A 15,340-nucleotide genomic window follows, 5' to 3' on the forward strand; every position below is an offset into this window, starting at 1 on the left:
CTGCGTTTCTCTAGACACTTTGAGAACAATAGTAATTTATATCTTGTAGGTCCCCGACCCCCCCGGCCCGTCGCCGGACCTAAGGCGGCCGCCTGGGTCGCACGGAACCGGGCGACGGCCGTCGCTGAGTCGCGCGACCTGTTCAATTTTAATGCAAATTTTACCAAGCAGTATTTGGTACCTCTTAAGTCTTTATAAACTCTCCATTTGTTTTAAACTTGTTCACATAAGTCCTTCCAAGTATTCAAAATCTTTTCATTTATCATATCAGAGGTCTTTTTTTATGCGGATATTACATAAAACATAAACAACTTTGTGCATGTATCAAGGTCTCAATAACCAATGGATTGTTTTGTCAACTTCAAAACATATTAGGAGGTCTTCTCGACAGTTCATTTTCCTAAGATGATGGTATCAAAGCAGCAACTTTTTGTAATACTATGTGGCATTGGATTGATTACTTAAATTAATTATCCAATAAAATATGCTTTTTAAAATTATTAATCTATATACATTGTTGTAAAATGATGAAATATTTTTTCATCATTCATTTTTATGAGTAATATAAATGATCATATGTTAGAAAAAGTTTTTCAAATCACTTATATTTTGGAAAATAAATCAAGCGCTAGCATTCTCGATATCTGTCACTAGGATGCACGCATGTCATCATATGACAATTAGAATTAACTCCAATTTAGGTTTTGTGTATTTTACGAAAAATATTTTTGGTAAGAGCATTTTCGAATTTTTGTGATGTTTGGCCGAAGGAAAATGATTAAACGAAGGAAAAAATTTTCGCTTCTCAAAAATGAAAATAATCTTCTTCGCTTTTTCAGACAAAGCCGTAACTCTATTTTTGAGACACAGCAGCCATCGAACCCCTTTCTGCTCAAGTGTGGGAGCTCCTTGACCAAGGCAAGGTCGAGCTCCTCCCTTGCCTATGGCCGGTCGTCGGCCAGGAAGGAAAAAGAAAATAAAATGAAATGAAAAATTCGGTAATTTTCATTAAGAAAAAGACAAATCAGATTTTTCATACTGTCGGCGAAAAGAAAAGAAAAAACTGTCACATTTTTTCTCGAAACAATGCTTGAATCCTAAGTTAGCTCTCCGAAGTTGTCGATTGCAAATCATTCCCTCACACAGTAAGGGATGCACCATTGTCTGCCACTGTGAGATTGAGGATCATAGTAGCGGCCTTCACAGCCCTGAAATCCATAAAATACCCAATTGCCTTAATCTTGGATAAGTAAAGCAGATGAGGAGACGCAGCATATACAGACGAGAACGCCCGCACGCCACCCTTGAACCCCTCTGGGGCTAGAGCGATATGAGAAAGATTCTTGACCAACATTCATGAACAAAAACTGCTCTCGCAAATCAAGGGATAGCAAGCACATACCACGCATCAGGTGCCTGATAATAGGAGGCGGAGTCGCCAAAGCAGGAAGCCAGCAGATCGGTGTTTATCACCCCGGGATTGAGCGCCACGACTGCCATCCCATCAGGCAACTCCTCCGCAACCGATTTGGTCAAACCCTCGACCGCCCATTTCGATGCACAATAAGGGGCAACCTTGCAATACAAAAGATCGACGCAATATCAACAAGGGTCAAGTCAGGCTTGCAAGTTACAGAATTCCGACCCCAATTGCCAACCTCTCTCTTTGTAGGGCGACATTCATGAGAGCACGAAAAATACCGTGCTCTGGTAGATGAGCGAATGCATATGGAGAAGGTGGTCAGAAGAGGATGCGATTGGACGGCAATACATAAGGAGCATCTCCTAGAAACTTACCAGAGCGGCAGTGGACCTACCCCAGCCTGAAGACAAGTTGACGATGATGCCACGCTTGCGCTCAATCATGGGAGGGAGAAAGTGACGCAGCATTTTGGCGATGCCTTTGACATTGGTGTCGATGACGGCATCGAACTCATCCGCCGGGACCTTCCACATCCTGTTGTTCTTGTTGATGGTCCCGGCGTTGTTGACTATGATGTCCGGAACGCCCTTTTTTTCCATGACGACGCGCGCGAGCTCCTCGACGCTGCTGTTCGATCTCTGCCAAAGGAAGAAGGGTGAGTAAAAATGGCATCCTGAGTACCCAAACCTACTCGGTCTGTGACTGGGATAAAAGGGGAAATTAGAAAAACCGAGAAGCAGATACTAACGACGTCGACGCTAAAGAGGAGGTGAGGGGAGTCAGCAGCGTCGGAGGAAGAGAGGAGGGAGCGGAGAGAGTCCAGCTTGTCCTGGGAGCGGGAACAGCCGATGATGGAGTGGCCGCGCTTGGCGAGCTCGAGGGCGAGGGCCTTGCCGAGGCCTTTGCTCACTCCGGTGATCAGCACGGTCCTCCGTCCACTGCCGCCGCCCAGGCTCTTCATCATCACTCAGGCTTCCTTTGACTCGATCGTAGTGCTGCTATAATGCTATTACTATTGCTTTTTCTTTGTTGGATTTGAGGATGATGGGAGTGCACTTACTTATACATGAGCCTATTGAATTACAATCGTCAATCATCTCAAAAATCGCCCATTTATCTAATGGTGAAGATCTAATTTTACCTTCCATTTATCCCATTCATAGAACATTCTAGAGTGTTTTTGAAAACTCTAATTACAATCTTGGATTTTCTCCTAATCTAACGAAGAAGATTCAATCTCTTTACCTTTCATCTACCTTATTAATATCTCATTCTTAAATACTCTTGAAAACCCTAATTACAACTACAAATCTCTCTTGATATAATGGTGGGAATTCAATTTCTGTACCTACCATCTACCCATATTAACCATCTACTCATATTAATTTAATGCATATTAATAAAACATTCTAGATTGCTAATGGAACAATAGAAGTCACGATGAGAATCATTTTATTTGAGCATTTATCAGAATTGAGCTTCAAGCTTCACTCACTTGTTTGATAACAAAGAGAAACCAAAGAGTACTTGAGGATGATCTAATATAAGTAGTGTGCAACCAAACTGGTTCTACTTGGGAATCTGAATCTAATAAGATCATCCGAAAAATACGTCTAGAAATCGGTTCTTATTGGAACCGATTTGAGGATATGTTTTAAATATTTGGAACCTATTATAACCGGTCTGAGAATATGTTTCAAATAAATACTTATCTAAGAATTGGAACAGACCCCTATTTTGGAACTGATTTTGGAGCCACTTTTATAATCTAAAATGTCAAAATCTTAATTGCTTTTTCCCCTTTTTCACCGATGATCAAGTTTTAATAAACAAAGTTTTAATAAATTGCATTGGCTCTTTAGATATCACTCTTGATATACGGTTGTCCTTCCATTAGAATTCTTGTTATTTCCAGGGTGCCATTGCCTTGTTCACCAAATTTTGCTGTCTGTACTTTTGTTGTATCATTCTCCTTTTCCAGTTTATCTGTTTTTGTAACTGGTTTATTTGCCAAGGAGCTGCATGTTCCAGAAATGGTCACATCACACCGGCAACTTTTGTAATACTATGTGGCATTGGCATTGGATTGGTTTATCCCCCCCACCCTTTTCTGCGGAGATGGACCAAGCGCGGATTGCTTATCGTCTGATGCGCTCTGAAATGGGGATTTTCACGCCAACATTACCCTATGAAAGTAGAGGTTATCTTGCCTCTTGCTATAATGTCATTGGCACTGGCAAGAGCAAATTCTGGGCCATGAAGGCACTTTGAACAATTAAATGAGGAAATTTCGCTACTCCCCAAATGTGTTGTGTGCAATCATATAGTTTGAAGATTTTCATATAAACATTCTAGACAATTGTCGCTATTGAATGAGATACCAAGATTGGGAATTTAGAATTGACTGCAATTTAATCCTTGAGGGGGGTGAATCCTGAGTTTGGTCTCCAAAGTTGTCGATTGCAGATCATTGCCTCACGGTAAGGGATCCACCATTGTCTGCCCTTGTAATATTCAGTATAGTATTAGCGGCCTTCACAGCCCTGAAATTCATCAAAACACCCAATGACTTATTACCTCGATAAGTAAAGCGGATGAACAGACGCAGAAAATTATGAACAAAACATCTACATGCCAAAGCTTAAATTACTTTGATCTACTTGCTCATGTTTAACTAGTGAAGAGTCGCAAATTAAGCAGGCAGCATGGCATGGAATCATAAGTCATGCTACCTTCCACTACGTTCACTTGCTTCTCTCCGGGTTACAACACTGCTGAATTAACCTAATTTATATTAAGCCAATAAACCATCAGCTCCCAAGAAAGACTTGAATAGGACAGATTAATGATCTCAGCTTTCTCAAAGCAGCTACCTCAGCCAGAAAAAGAAAATTTAAGGACCTTTGATAGCCACGATGATCGTCAGAGGAGGACCAGAGGCTAGAGCGATTTGAGAAGATTCTTGACCAACACTTGGATAATTCATGAACGAAAGCTATTGTTGCAAAAGAGGAATAGCAAGCACATACCATGCATCAGGTGTCTCATATTGGGAGGCTGACTCGCCAAAGCAGGAAACCAGCATATCAGTGTTTATCACGCCGGGATTAAGTGCGACGACCGCCATCCCCTCGGGCAACTCCTTTGCAACCGATCTGCTCAAACCCTCTACTGCCCATTTCGATGCACAATAAGGGGCAACCTTACAAGACAAAGATCAAGCAATATCAAGGGTCAAAGTCCCGACTGCGATTTATAGGATTACCACCAAATTGCCAACCTCTCTTTGTAGGGCGATATGCGTAAAAGATGGAATTTAGTTGAAAAATACAAAGTTCTGGTAGACGAATCGATGCATGCGGAGAAGTTGGTCAGAAGAGGATGCGACTGGATGGCAATACAGAAGAAGCATCTCCTAGAAACGTACCAGAGCAGCGCCGCACCTGCCCCAGCCGGAAGACATGTTGACGATGATGCCACGCTTGCGCTGAACCATGGGCGGGAGGAAGTGACGCAGCATGTTGGCAATACCTTTGACGTTGGTGTTGATGACAGCGTCGAACTCATCCTCTGGACCTCCCAAATCTTCTTGTTCTTGTTGATGGTCCCGGCACTGTTGACTATGATGTCAGGAACGCCCTTTTTGTCCATGATCACACGTGCCAGCTCCTCGACGCCGCTGTTTGATCTCTGCCAAAGAAAAGGAAGAAGGGTGAGTCAAAATGGCATCCCGAATACCCAAAAAACGGAGTCAATCAGCGAATGGGAAAAAGGGAGAAATAGAAAAAATGGAGAAGCGAATGCGCACGACGTCGACGTTGAGGAGGAGGTGAGAGGAGTCGGCGGCGTCCGAGGAGGAGGAGAGGAGAGAGCGGAGGGAGTCGAGCTTGTCTTGGGAGCGGGAGCAGCCAATGACGGAGTGGCCACGCTTGGCAAACTCAAGGGCGAGGGCCTGGCCGAGGCCCTTGCTCACTCCTGTAATCAGCACGGTCCTTTGTCCTCCGCCGCCACCCCGGCTCATCATCATACCTTGCATCACGTTCCGCCTTAATAGTTGTGCTTTTCTTTATTGGATTCGTGGATGGTGAAGAGGCACCTACTTATTTATGAACCACTTGAATTACGACCGTAGATCATCTTATAAATTGTCTCTTTATTTAATGGTGGAAATCCAATCTCTTTACTTATCAATTGATAGATCCTTCCGGAGAACTCATAAAATAACCATAGATCTTCTATAATCTAATGGTGAAAATCCAATCTCCTTATCTTTCATATGCACATTAAAAGAACATCCTAAAGTGCTAATGGAAACCTTAATTACAACCATAAATTTCCCTTGATCTAAGGGTGAGGATCCCATCTCCATACCTACCATCTACCCATATAAATAGAACATTCTAGATTGTTGTTTGAGAGGATAATAATTGTCTTATTATGTTTAATGAAGGAATTATAATATATATATATATATATATATATATATATATATTTAACGTAAAATCCCATAAACATAATTGTCATATTTCCTAATGCTCACCTTTGGTTGGGATGTATATATCATATAGTCCCAACTCTTTACATAGAAAACTCATTATGTTCTCCTGTAGAGATTTAGTAAATATATTTACCAGTTGATTCTCCGTTTCACATGTTGAAGAAAATCTCCACTTTTTGGACATTTTTCTTATAAAGTGATAATCAATCTCAATGTGTTTGATTCGCTCATGAAGGCATGATTGTTCATAGTATGGATAGTGGATTGATTATCACAATATAATTTCGATGGATTTGATGTTGACATATGAATTTTTGACAATAACTTCCTCAACTAGAGCAATCCACTTGTTATATGCCATAGCTCTATATTCTACTTCAACACTTGATTGGGAAATCATATGTTACTTCTTACTCTTTTTCAGGTAACGAAATATGCAAACCTTGATGTAGACCTCCTATCAATAGGACATTTGGCCCAATTTGCATCAAAGAAGCCTATTGTGTTTAGATGACCATAATTCTTGAAAAGTAATCCTTTACCTAGTGTTCTCTTCAAACACTTGATTATTCGTAGTATAACATCTCAGTGAGTAGTACAAGGAAACTCATAAATCGATTCACCACACTAAGGCAAAAGATATATCAAGTCTTGTGATGGTAAGATAGTTCAACTCACTCACTAATCTCCAATATTTTATTAGATCATATAACAATTTTCCATGTTTAGCATCAAGTTTCACATTAAGATCCATAAGAGTATCAACTGATTTTCTCCAAGAAATCCAACCTCATGAAGAATATCAAGTACATATTTTTCTTGTGATAAATTAATAATGGCATGTGAATATGCAACTTCAATCCTAAGAAAATATCATAGGTGTTCCTAAATCTTTAGTATTAAATTCAGTATATAGAAACTACTAAAATCATTGAATACCATTTGAATCACTACCGATAATAATAATATTATCCACATGTCACCAAAAGAACACAACCGGTCATAGAGACAAAATTAAATATTGAATGATCTACTTGACAATGCTTTACCCAAACTTAGTAACTGCACAAGTGGACTTACCAAACCAAGCACGAGGAGACGACTTAAGTCCACATAAGCATTTATGTAAATGATAAACCAAATTCTTCCTTGAGCAACAAAATTTGGAGGTTGTTCCATGTACACTTCCTTAGCCAAATCACCATGTAAGAATGTTTTGACATTCAATTGATGAAGATGCCATCCAAGCTTTTAGAGAATCAAGAGGCTTAGGCAATTGAGAGTATCATCAGGATGAACCTTAATAGTGAAAACCCAGCGAAATATGCCAATTCCCTTCAAAATTTATTGCAAGAACTCGATCATTATCGAGTATTTGAGATGAAGTGTGTGGATGAATGTGCAACTCTAAAAACCTTCATTGAAAAGGATTGAGTATATGATTTCTTGGCAAGTCTTAATTCCAAATTCAACCAAGTTAGGATTGAGATACTCGGAAATGAAGAAATCCCTTCTTTAGAAGAGACGATTTCTGTAATCCAGGCCAAAGAAAGTCAAAGGGGAATAATGCTAGAGCCTCGAGCTGTGGAAGGCTCGGCATTAATAACTCGCAATGCATCAACACAAGAAAGAGGAAAAGTGGATGCTTTAAGGCCTACATGGAGGGATAACCAAGACAGTTTATGGTGCACCTACCGTAAAAAGCCAAGGCATACAAAGGAACGTTGCTGGAAGTTGAATGGCAAACCAACAACCTCAAGTTAGAGTGGGCAAACAAAGGAGGACAGCTAAGGCCCCAAGCTCATCTAATTGAATAGACCAACCAGCAAATAGTCACAGTGAAAGACAGGTGAAAGAATCATTCAACAGTAAGGAAATATAAAGAATTAAAAGCCTTTTAGGGTCTTGACAAACCCTTCGGTGCATGTTCCTCAGCACTCTCAGGTAAGCCTCTATTCTCTTTTAGTCTAAATGCCTTAGAAAAACTTTCAAGTGAAGCTTGGATAATAGACTCAAGTGCCACTAATCACATGACTCACACTTCACTTTTTTTTAGTACCTACACCCCATGTCCAAGCAATAGAAAATAGTGGTTGCAAATGGTTCTCTGGCTACTGTTGCAGGAATTTGTGATATCCATAGTACGATTGTTCTCACTCTAAAAGATGTTCTCTATGTGCTGAAACTATAAGCCAACCTTGTCTCCATACAAAGGCTCAACAAAGATCTCAAACGTTACGCAATTTTTTACCTTACCTATTGTGTTTTTCAGGAATAGGATTTGGAGAGGAAGATTGGACTTGCTAAGGAAAAGAATGGGTTGTATTATCTTAAGACGCTGGGGATTTCGAAGAAAGTCATGAACAATTAACCCTTGTTATTTCTTAGTGCTTCAAATAAGGAAGTCATTTGGCTTCGTTTTTATCTATTATATTTTCGTGTCTTAAATATCATGTTTCCTTCATTATTTAAAAGATTAGATATGAGTCAATTCCAGTGCGATACTTGTGAATTTGCTAAGCACACGTGTAGTTTTCCTATAAACAACAAAATAAGTTCTTATCATTTTGATTTGATTCACAGTGACATTTGGGGACCTTTGACAATTCCAAATGTCTCAGGGGCTCGATGGTTTGTTTCTCTAATTAATGATTGCACTAGGGTCACATGGATATTCTTACTCAAATACAAATTTGATGTAAGTAGTATTATTCTAATTTTAATTTTATGGTTCAAAATCAATTTGGAGTTAAAATTAAGAGCTTTAGATTAGATAATGTTAGAGAATACTAAAAAAGTTAATATTATCACTTAGAGGGAGGTGAATGGGTGTTAAAAAAAATTAACAATTAAATGCAAAATATATATTATGTTGCAAGCAAATTCTATGAATAAGAGTAAAGGCACCATAAGACTTGTGACAAAAATTCAGACTTCAATTAAGAGATGGATTAGAATTTTGAGAAATTTAAAAGAAAATTACAACGGATAAAGTTGAAAAGAGTTAAAAGGAAGATAAAATTACACACCAGATCTATAGTGATTTCGCTTAAATCAAGCTTACGTCCACTTTCCCACGCTGACAATCTTCTGGCTAAAATTCATTAAAATATTAATAGAGAAGTACAATGTTTCGAGTGCAAACACTTATTGGATGATTTCTTTTCGCTCACAAAGTCACTTTTCTTATGATTTTTCTCTCTTGAATACAATATGTAAGCACTGTCGTTGAAGAACAAGTGGTTGGAAGGCTCTAAACTTTGGAATTTTAATTTTCATGCTCTATCTCAAATAGACTGAATGACTTCCTTAAATACTCCTCTACGTCTTACTTAGCCGTTAGCATTCTCTAGAGGAATTTCTGAATTTCTTCATTGGACAAACTCGATTAAGGAAATCTTGTAGCCGCTTGAAGATTGAGATGAAAATCTATTGATTCTGGTCGCTTATACAATCAGAATCTAGGTTTTCATAAGTAAATGTTTTCCAAAAAAGAACTTGTCTTTAAGATTGATTTCATCAATTCATGATTGATTCCATTAATATATTTATAAAGGGTAAGTGAGATTCTTCACCAAAGAGCCATATATTAAAGATAAATCTCTATAACATTCATACTGAATCCTCATCGTAAGACTATTATAGTTTCGTTCTGGACTTGGTTTCAAATTGGATTATGTCAGAGTGAGAAAGACTTCTGGAATAAATAGAGTTTGACAAGAGTCTGCGATATGATTTCAGAGTCTACTATTCTTCATAATAAGAACAAGAACACGAAAATTTTGTTAACTTCAAAACCTGTTAGAAGTTTTCTCAATAACTATTTTAATTAGATCTTGTCAACCTATTTTCAAAAGAAATGGATCATTCACGAGTCATCTTGTGTAAACACACCACAGCAAAATGGGGTGCCCAAAAGGAAAAATGGGTCATTTGCTCAACACTACTTGAGCATTGTTGTTTCATGGAAATGTTCCTAAGTCTTATTGGGGGGAAGCCGTCCTTACATCTACATACATGATTAATAAATTGCCATCAAAAGTATTAGATTTCAAAACTCCTATAGCAGTTCTTTTTAGCTTTAATCTCTATTTCAGGACAACAAATAATCTCACACCTAGAGTTTTCAGTTGCACCTCATTTGTACATGTTCATAATCAGCAAAAGGGAAAACTAGATCCTAGAGCAATCAAGTGTGTCTTTCTTGATTACTCCTCTACATAAAATGGGTATAAATGTTATTATCCTCCTTCTCGAAAGATCTTTATATCAATCGATGATACATTTTTTTTTTTTTGGTGACCCAGGAACCCATACAACCGACAGCCAGCGAGTAAACCTTGCGAGTAAACCTAAGGTCAGTCGATGATACATTTGTAGAAAACAAACCTTACTTTCCACAGTCTTATCTTCAGGGGGAGAAGTCATTAGTTGAAGATAAAGACTTTGACGGCCTTAATCTTGACTTACCTCCTAATAATCTTCCAATCTGAGCTCCCACTTCTAATCAACCAATCCATGATTAATCAACTCTTGACCAATTAGCCTCCACCTTTGATCAACAAACTCCTTATGATGAATCAGTTCATGCTACTTCAATCTTGGACTCACTCTCTACGATTGAGTATATTCTGGAACAAGTGTCCACTCCCGTATCTCCCCATATTTATGACCCTAAGATTTTCTCAAGTAAACACAAAAAAGACAGCTATTCCAGACTAAACACAAGTTCAAGATTCCCATCCGAGTTTTGCAAATGAATTTCTGATAAGTTCCGACTCTCCTTTACATAAATAGTCTATTGATATACCAGAAAATGACTCGCATCTTCCCATTGCTGTTAGAAAAGGTAGTAGAGAGTGCACAAAGCGACTCTTATATTCACTATCTTACTATGTGTCACTTGACTATCTATCACCACCTCATAAAAATTTCATTGTGAGTCTAACCACCACTTCTATTTCAAATACTTTATCTAAGGCATTGTCTAAAGAAGAATGGAGGAATGCAATGAGAGAAGAAATTGATGCACTAGAAAAAAAACCAGATTTGGGAGATTGTCGAAAAACCAAAGGAAAAGAATCTTGTGGGCTGCAAATGGATTTTTACCTTGAAATACAAAGCTGATGGTTCTCTTGAGAGATATAAAGCATGATTGGTGGCAAAGGGTTATACTCAAACTTATGGAATAGATTATTAGGAGACATTTGCTCTGGTGGCAAAGATGAATACCGTGAGAATTCTACTTTCTTTGGTGGCTCACTTTAATTGACAATTTCAACAATATGATGTGAAGAATGCATTTTTACATGGAAACCTTGAAGAGGAGATCTACATGAGTATTCCACCGGGATTTGAAGGAGAAAAGACAACAAACAAAGCATGTAGATTAAAGAAAGCACTATATGGGCTCAAGCAATCGCCTAGAACCTGGTTTGAGAGATTTTCCAGAGTTATGAAAGATTTAGGCTACAAACAAAGCCAAGGTGATCATACCCTCTTCATTAAGCATTCGGCAAGAGGGAGAGTGACAGCACTTCTAGCTTACGCTGATATTATTGTCACAGGTGACGATGATAAGGAGAAACGGGAGCTAAAGTGATGTTTGATTAAAGAGTTTGAAATAAAAGAGCTAGGAAGACTCAAATACTTTCTTGACATTGAAGTTTCTTACTCTAGACAAGGAATTTTTGTCTCATGACAGAAGTATGTGATTGATCTCTTAAAGAAAACTGGAAAACTTGGTTGTAAATCAGTAGCTACACCTATTGAGCTTAATAAAAAACTTGGGGATGCAAAGAAAAAACCTGCTGTAGATAGAGAAATGTATCAAAAATTGGTTGGGAAACTTACTTGGCTCATACTAGGCTTGATATTGCCCATTCAGCAAGTGTGATTAGTCAATTTATGCATAACTCAAGAGAATCACACTTACAAGCTGTCAATCAAGTGCTACATTATTTAAAATGAAGTCTCAAAAAAAGAATCATATGAAGAAGAAATCAAAAACTGGTGCTACAAGCTTATACCGATGCTGACTATGCAAGATCTATGGTGGATAGAAGGTCAACATCTAGTTATTGCATATTTCTTGGCGGAAGTTTAGTGACTTGTTGGAGTAAAAGATAGAATGTAGTTGCAGTGCTAAATTAGAATTTCGAGAAATGGCTTAAGGAGTATGTGAGCTATTATGGCTTAAAATCATCCTAGAAAACTTGAAAATCAAGTGGGAGGATCCTATGAAGCTGTATTGTGACAATAAATCAGCAATTAATATTACTCATAATCCCATACAGCATGATAGGACGAAGCATATTGAAATTGACAAGCATTTCATCAAAGAAAAGATAGAAGAGAAGGTTGATCTGCATGTCCTACATACCTTCCAGAGATCAACTGGCTGATGTGCTAACCAAATGACTTAATGGTGGGATCTTTCATGAAATAATCTCCAAACTAGAAATTGAAGACATCTATTCCTCAACTTGAGGGGGAGTGTTGAAATATCCTAATTTTTAAGACCTGATTATTAGGAATATTCAATCCTGATTTTTTGGATCCTAATTATTAATAAATATCTATAAATAATTAGTTAGAAATGATTTATTAGTATCCCTTGATTTGTGGGATTGTAGTTGTATTATTCAGATATGGTTTTTCCTAGTTGACACTTGTTGAAGTCCTATAATAGCTTTGTAATCCTAGTACAAAAATATAGAGAATTATCACAATTCTTTTCTCTAAATTCTTGAGAGGATAATAATTATCTTATTTTGTTTAATGAAAGAACTACTATATATAATTTAACGTAAACCCTTCTAAACAAAACTTTATAATTCTACCCTTATTATCATATTTCCTAATGGTAGTCACAAGGAAAATCATTTTTTTTTTCAACTTTACCACAGGAAAGCTTGTTTGACAACAAAGAGAAACCGAAGAATAGCCGATGATGATCCAATACCTTTTATCTGGATCTCACAGATGTAGTATCAAAAGCATTTTTTCAGCACTTTCTGGATTTACCTATCAAATCTTCTGTACATTCACCATTAACAACTGAATAAAATGGCAAGTAAATTTCTCATGCTCGAGTAGATGCTAAAACCAAATGAGATTAAAATGGAGTGATATAAGTCCAATTTATACAATTACAAGCTAACGAGGATTATACCCTCACCACTGACTGGCAAATTGTCCGATGAGTGAGGATAAACCTATGACTAGTTTCAAGATTGGCAAGTCTATTTGGCTGCTCCAGTGGATTCAACAGTCGTTGTCATCTCCCAAGGTCAACGCAAAATTGTCGATCGTAAATAATTTCCTCACACGGTAAGGGATGCACCATTGTCTGCTCCTGTAAGATTCAGTATCATAGCAGCAGCCTTCACAGCCCTAAAATTCATAAACACCCAATGCCTTATTGCCTCGATAAGTAAAGCAGATAAAGAGATGCAGAAAGTGTGAACAAACGCCCATATGCCAACCTTTCAATCACTTTGATCTGCTTGCTCATGATTAACTAGAGAAAAGCAACAAACTAAGCAGGCAGCATGGACATGGAATCATAAGTTTTGCTACCTTCCACTACATTCGCTTGCTTCCTCTAGGTTACAACTTGTCCCAACACAATCAAATTAACTTAACATATTAAGCGAATAAATTATCAGTTCTCAAGAGAGACTTAAATAGGACAGATTAATGATCTTGAACTTTCTGAAAGCAACTCCCCTACCACTCTCAGTCAAGTGAAATTGAAGAACCTTTGGCCAAAAAAATAAAAGGTTGAAGAACCTTTGATAGCCATGTTGATCCTTAGATGAGGAGGACCCAGAGGCTAGAGCGATATGAGAAGATTCTTAACCAACACTTTACATAATCCATGAACGAAAACTATTGTTGCAAAAAAGCAATAGTGATGTCATCTCATTGTACAGATACACAATAAGAAGATGACAACCAGCGTCCTATACTCAAAAAAGGCAATCCAATTTCATCGGAAGAGTTGACTCTATGGTATGAATATTACAACAATTGCTCGATGGAGCTTCCATAAGGCAGCAGTAAATGTGCATGAAAAGAGAAACAAATGAGCCTGAGGAAAGTCATTTCTGCGTTTGCTATAACCCTATTCCATATGATCAGCATGAATGCTTTAATGAACCCACAGAAAGTTCTTATGACAAACAGATGACAAGTCAAATCCATAATAAATTTTGCCACAGACACGAGTAAGCACATACCATGCATCAGGTGCCTGATACAGGGAAGCTGAACCGCCAAAGCAGGAAGCCAGCATATCAGTGTTTATCACGCCGGGATTAAGCGCGACAATTGCCATCCCATCAGGCAACTCCTTGGCAACCGATTTAGTCAAACCCTCGACTGCCCATTTCGATGCACAATAAGGGGCAACCTTGCAAGACAGATCAAGGAATATCAAGGGCAAGTCATTATGCATAAGAGCTGGGATTTGTTTGAAAAATACAGAGATTTCTGGTAGATGAATGAATGCATATGGAGAAGGTGGTCAGAAGAGGAGGCGATTGGATGGCAATACAGAAGGAGCATTCCCCGGAAACGTACCAGAGCGGCGCCGGACCTGCCCCAGCCGGAAGACATGTTGACGATGACGCCATGCTTGCGCTGAATCATGGGAGGGAGAAAGTGACGCAGCATGTTGGCGATGCCTTTGACGTTGGTGTCGATGACGGCGTCGAACTCCTCCGCCGGGACCTCCCAAATCTTGTTGTTCTTGTTGATGGTCCCGGCATTGTTGACTATGATGTCGGGAACGCCCGTTTTGTCCATGACCGCGCGCGCGAGCTCCTCGACGCTGCTGTTTGATCTCTGCGAATGGAAGCAGGGTGAGTCGAAAGGGCATCCCGAATACCCAAACCCTAGTCGAGTCCGCGAACAGGACAAGGGGGGAAATCAGGGGAGGGGAGAAGGGAATACGTACGACATCGACGTTGAGGAGGAGGTGAGGGGAGTCGGCGGCGGCGTCGGAGGAGGAGGAGGAGAGGAGGGAGCGGAGGGAGTCGAGCTTGTCTTGGGAGCGGGAGCAGCCGATGATGGAGTGGCCGCGCTTGGCGAGCTCGAGGGCGAGGGCCTGGCCGAGGCCCTTGCTGACTCCCGTAATCAGCACGGTCCTCCCTCCGCCGCCGCCACCGCCCCGGCTCGTCATCAGGTTCCACGACGCCGTCGCCGTCATAGCCGTCGCCGTCGCCGTCATTACTGGGAAGTGGGAAGTGCACCCCCAATGTTTCCAATCTTAGCGCAGCGCAGGAAGGCACAGCCACCGCATCTTCCAGAACGCCCAGGCCCGATAGAAGCAAAAGCCCAGTTCCAGTTAAATGCCTCCCATCCTATCGATTTTCCTCAAAAGTCCCAACCTTTTATTTAAGCTCTTCTCTCTC

The 15,340-nt window shown here is 39.4% G+C and overlaps 3 protein-coding genes across 3 annotated transcripts; all 3 read right to left on the reverse strand.

The window, feature by feature from the left end:
* Positions 1-1,022: 1,022 nt before the first annotated feature.
* Positions 1,023-2,432, reverse strand: LOC104420027 (NADPH-dependent pterin aldehyde reductase). Its single transcript, XM_010031925.3, has 4 exons — positions 2,172-2,432; positions 1,798-2,061; positions 1,403-1,575; positions 1,023-1,208 (listed from the first exon to the last, which is right to left on the reverse strand). The coding sequence occupies exons 1-4, from the start codon at positions 2,385-2,387 to the stop codon at positions 1,139-1,141; spliced, it is 723 nt and encodes a 240-aa protein (XP_010030227.2). The 5' UTR covers positions 2,388-2,432; the 3' UTR covers positions 1,023-1,138.
* Positions 2,433-3,694: 1,262 nt separating this feature from the next.
* LOC104420873 (NADPH-dependent pterin aldehyde reductase) lies at positions 3,695-5,506 on the reverse strand. The gene is given in 5 exon segments (XM_039301504.1): positions 3,695-3,966; positions 4,453-4,625; positions 4,851-4,993; positions 4,996-5,113; positions 5,232-5,506. Coding segments are annotated over 5 exon segments (738 nt in total). The 5' UTR covers positions 5,460-5,506; the 3' UTR covers positions 3,695-3,890.
* A 7,510-nt stretch (positions 5,507-13,016) lies between these two features.
* LOC104420028 (NADPH-dependent pterin aldehyde reductase) lies at positions 13,017-15,311 on the reverse strand. The gene is made up of 4 exons (XM_010031926.3): positions 14,884-15,311; positions 14,508-14,771; positions 14,165-14,337; positions 13,017-13,316 (listed from the first exon to the last, which is right to left on the reverse strand). Exons 1-4 carry the CDS (start codon positions 15,154-15,156, stop codon positions 13,247-13,249), a joined length of 780 nt encoding a protein of 259 aa, XP_010030228.2. The 5' UTR covers positions 15,157-15,311; the 3' UTR covers positions 13,017-13,246.
* Positions 15,312-15,340: the final 29 nt, after the last annotated feature.

Source organism: Eucalyptus grandis, chromosome 9, assembly GCF_016545825.1.
Source record: "Eucalyptus grandis isolate ANBG69807.140 chromosome 9, ASM1654582v1, whole genome shotgun sequence".
NCBI lineage: Eukaryota > Viridiplantae > Streptophyta > Magnoliopsida > Myrtales > Myrtaceae > Eucalyptus > Eucalyptus grandis.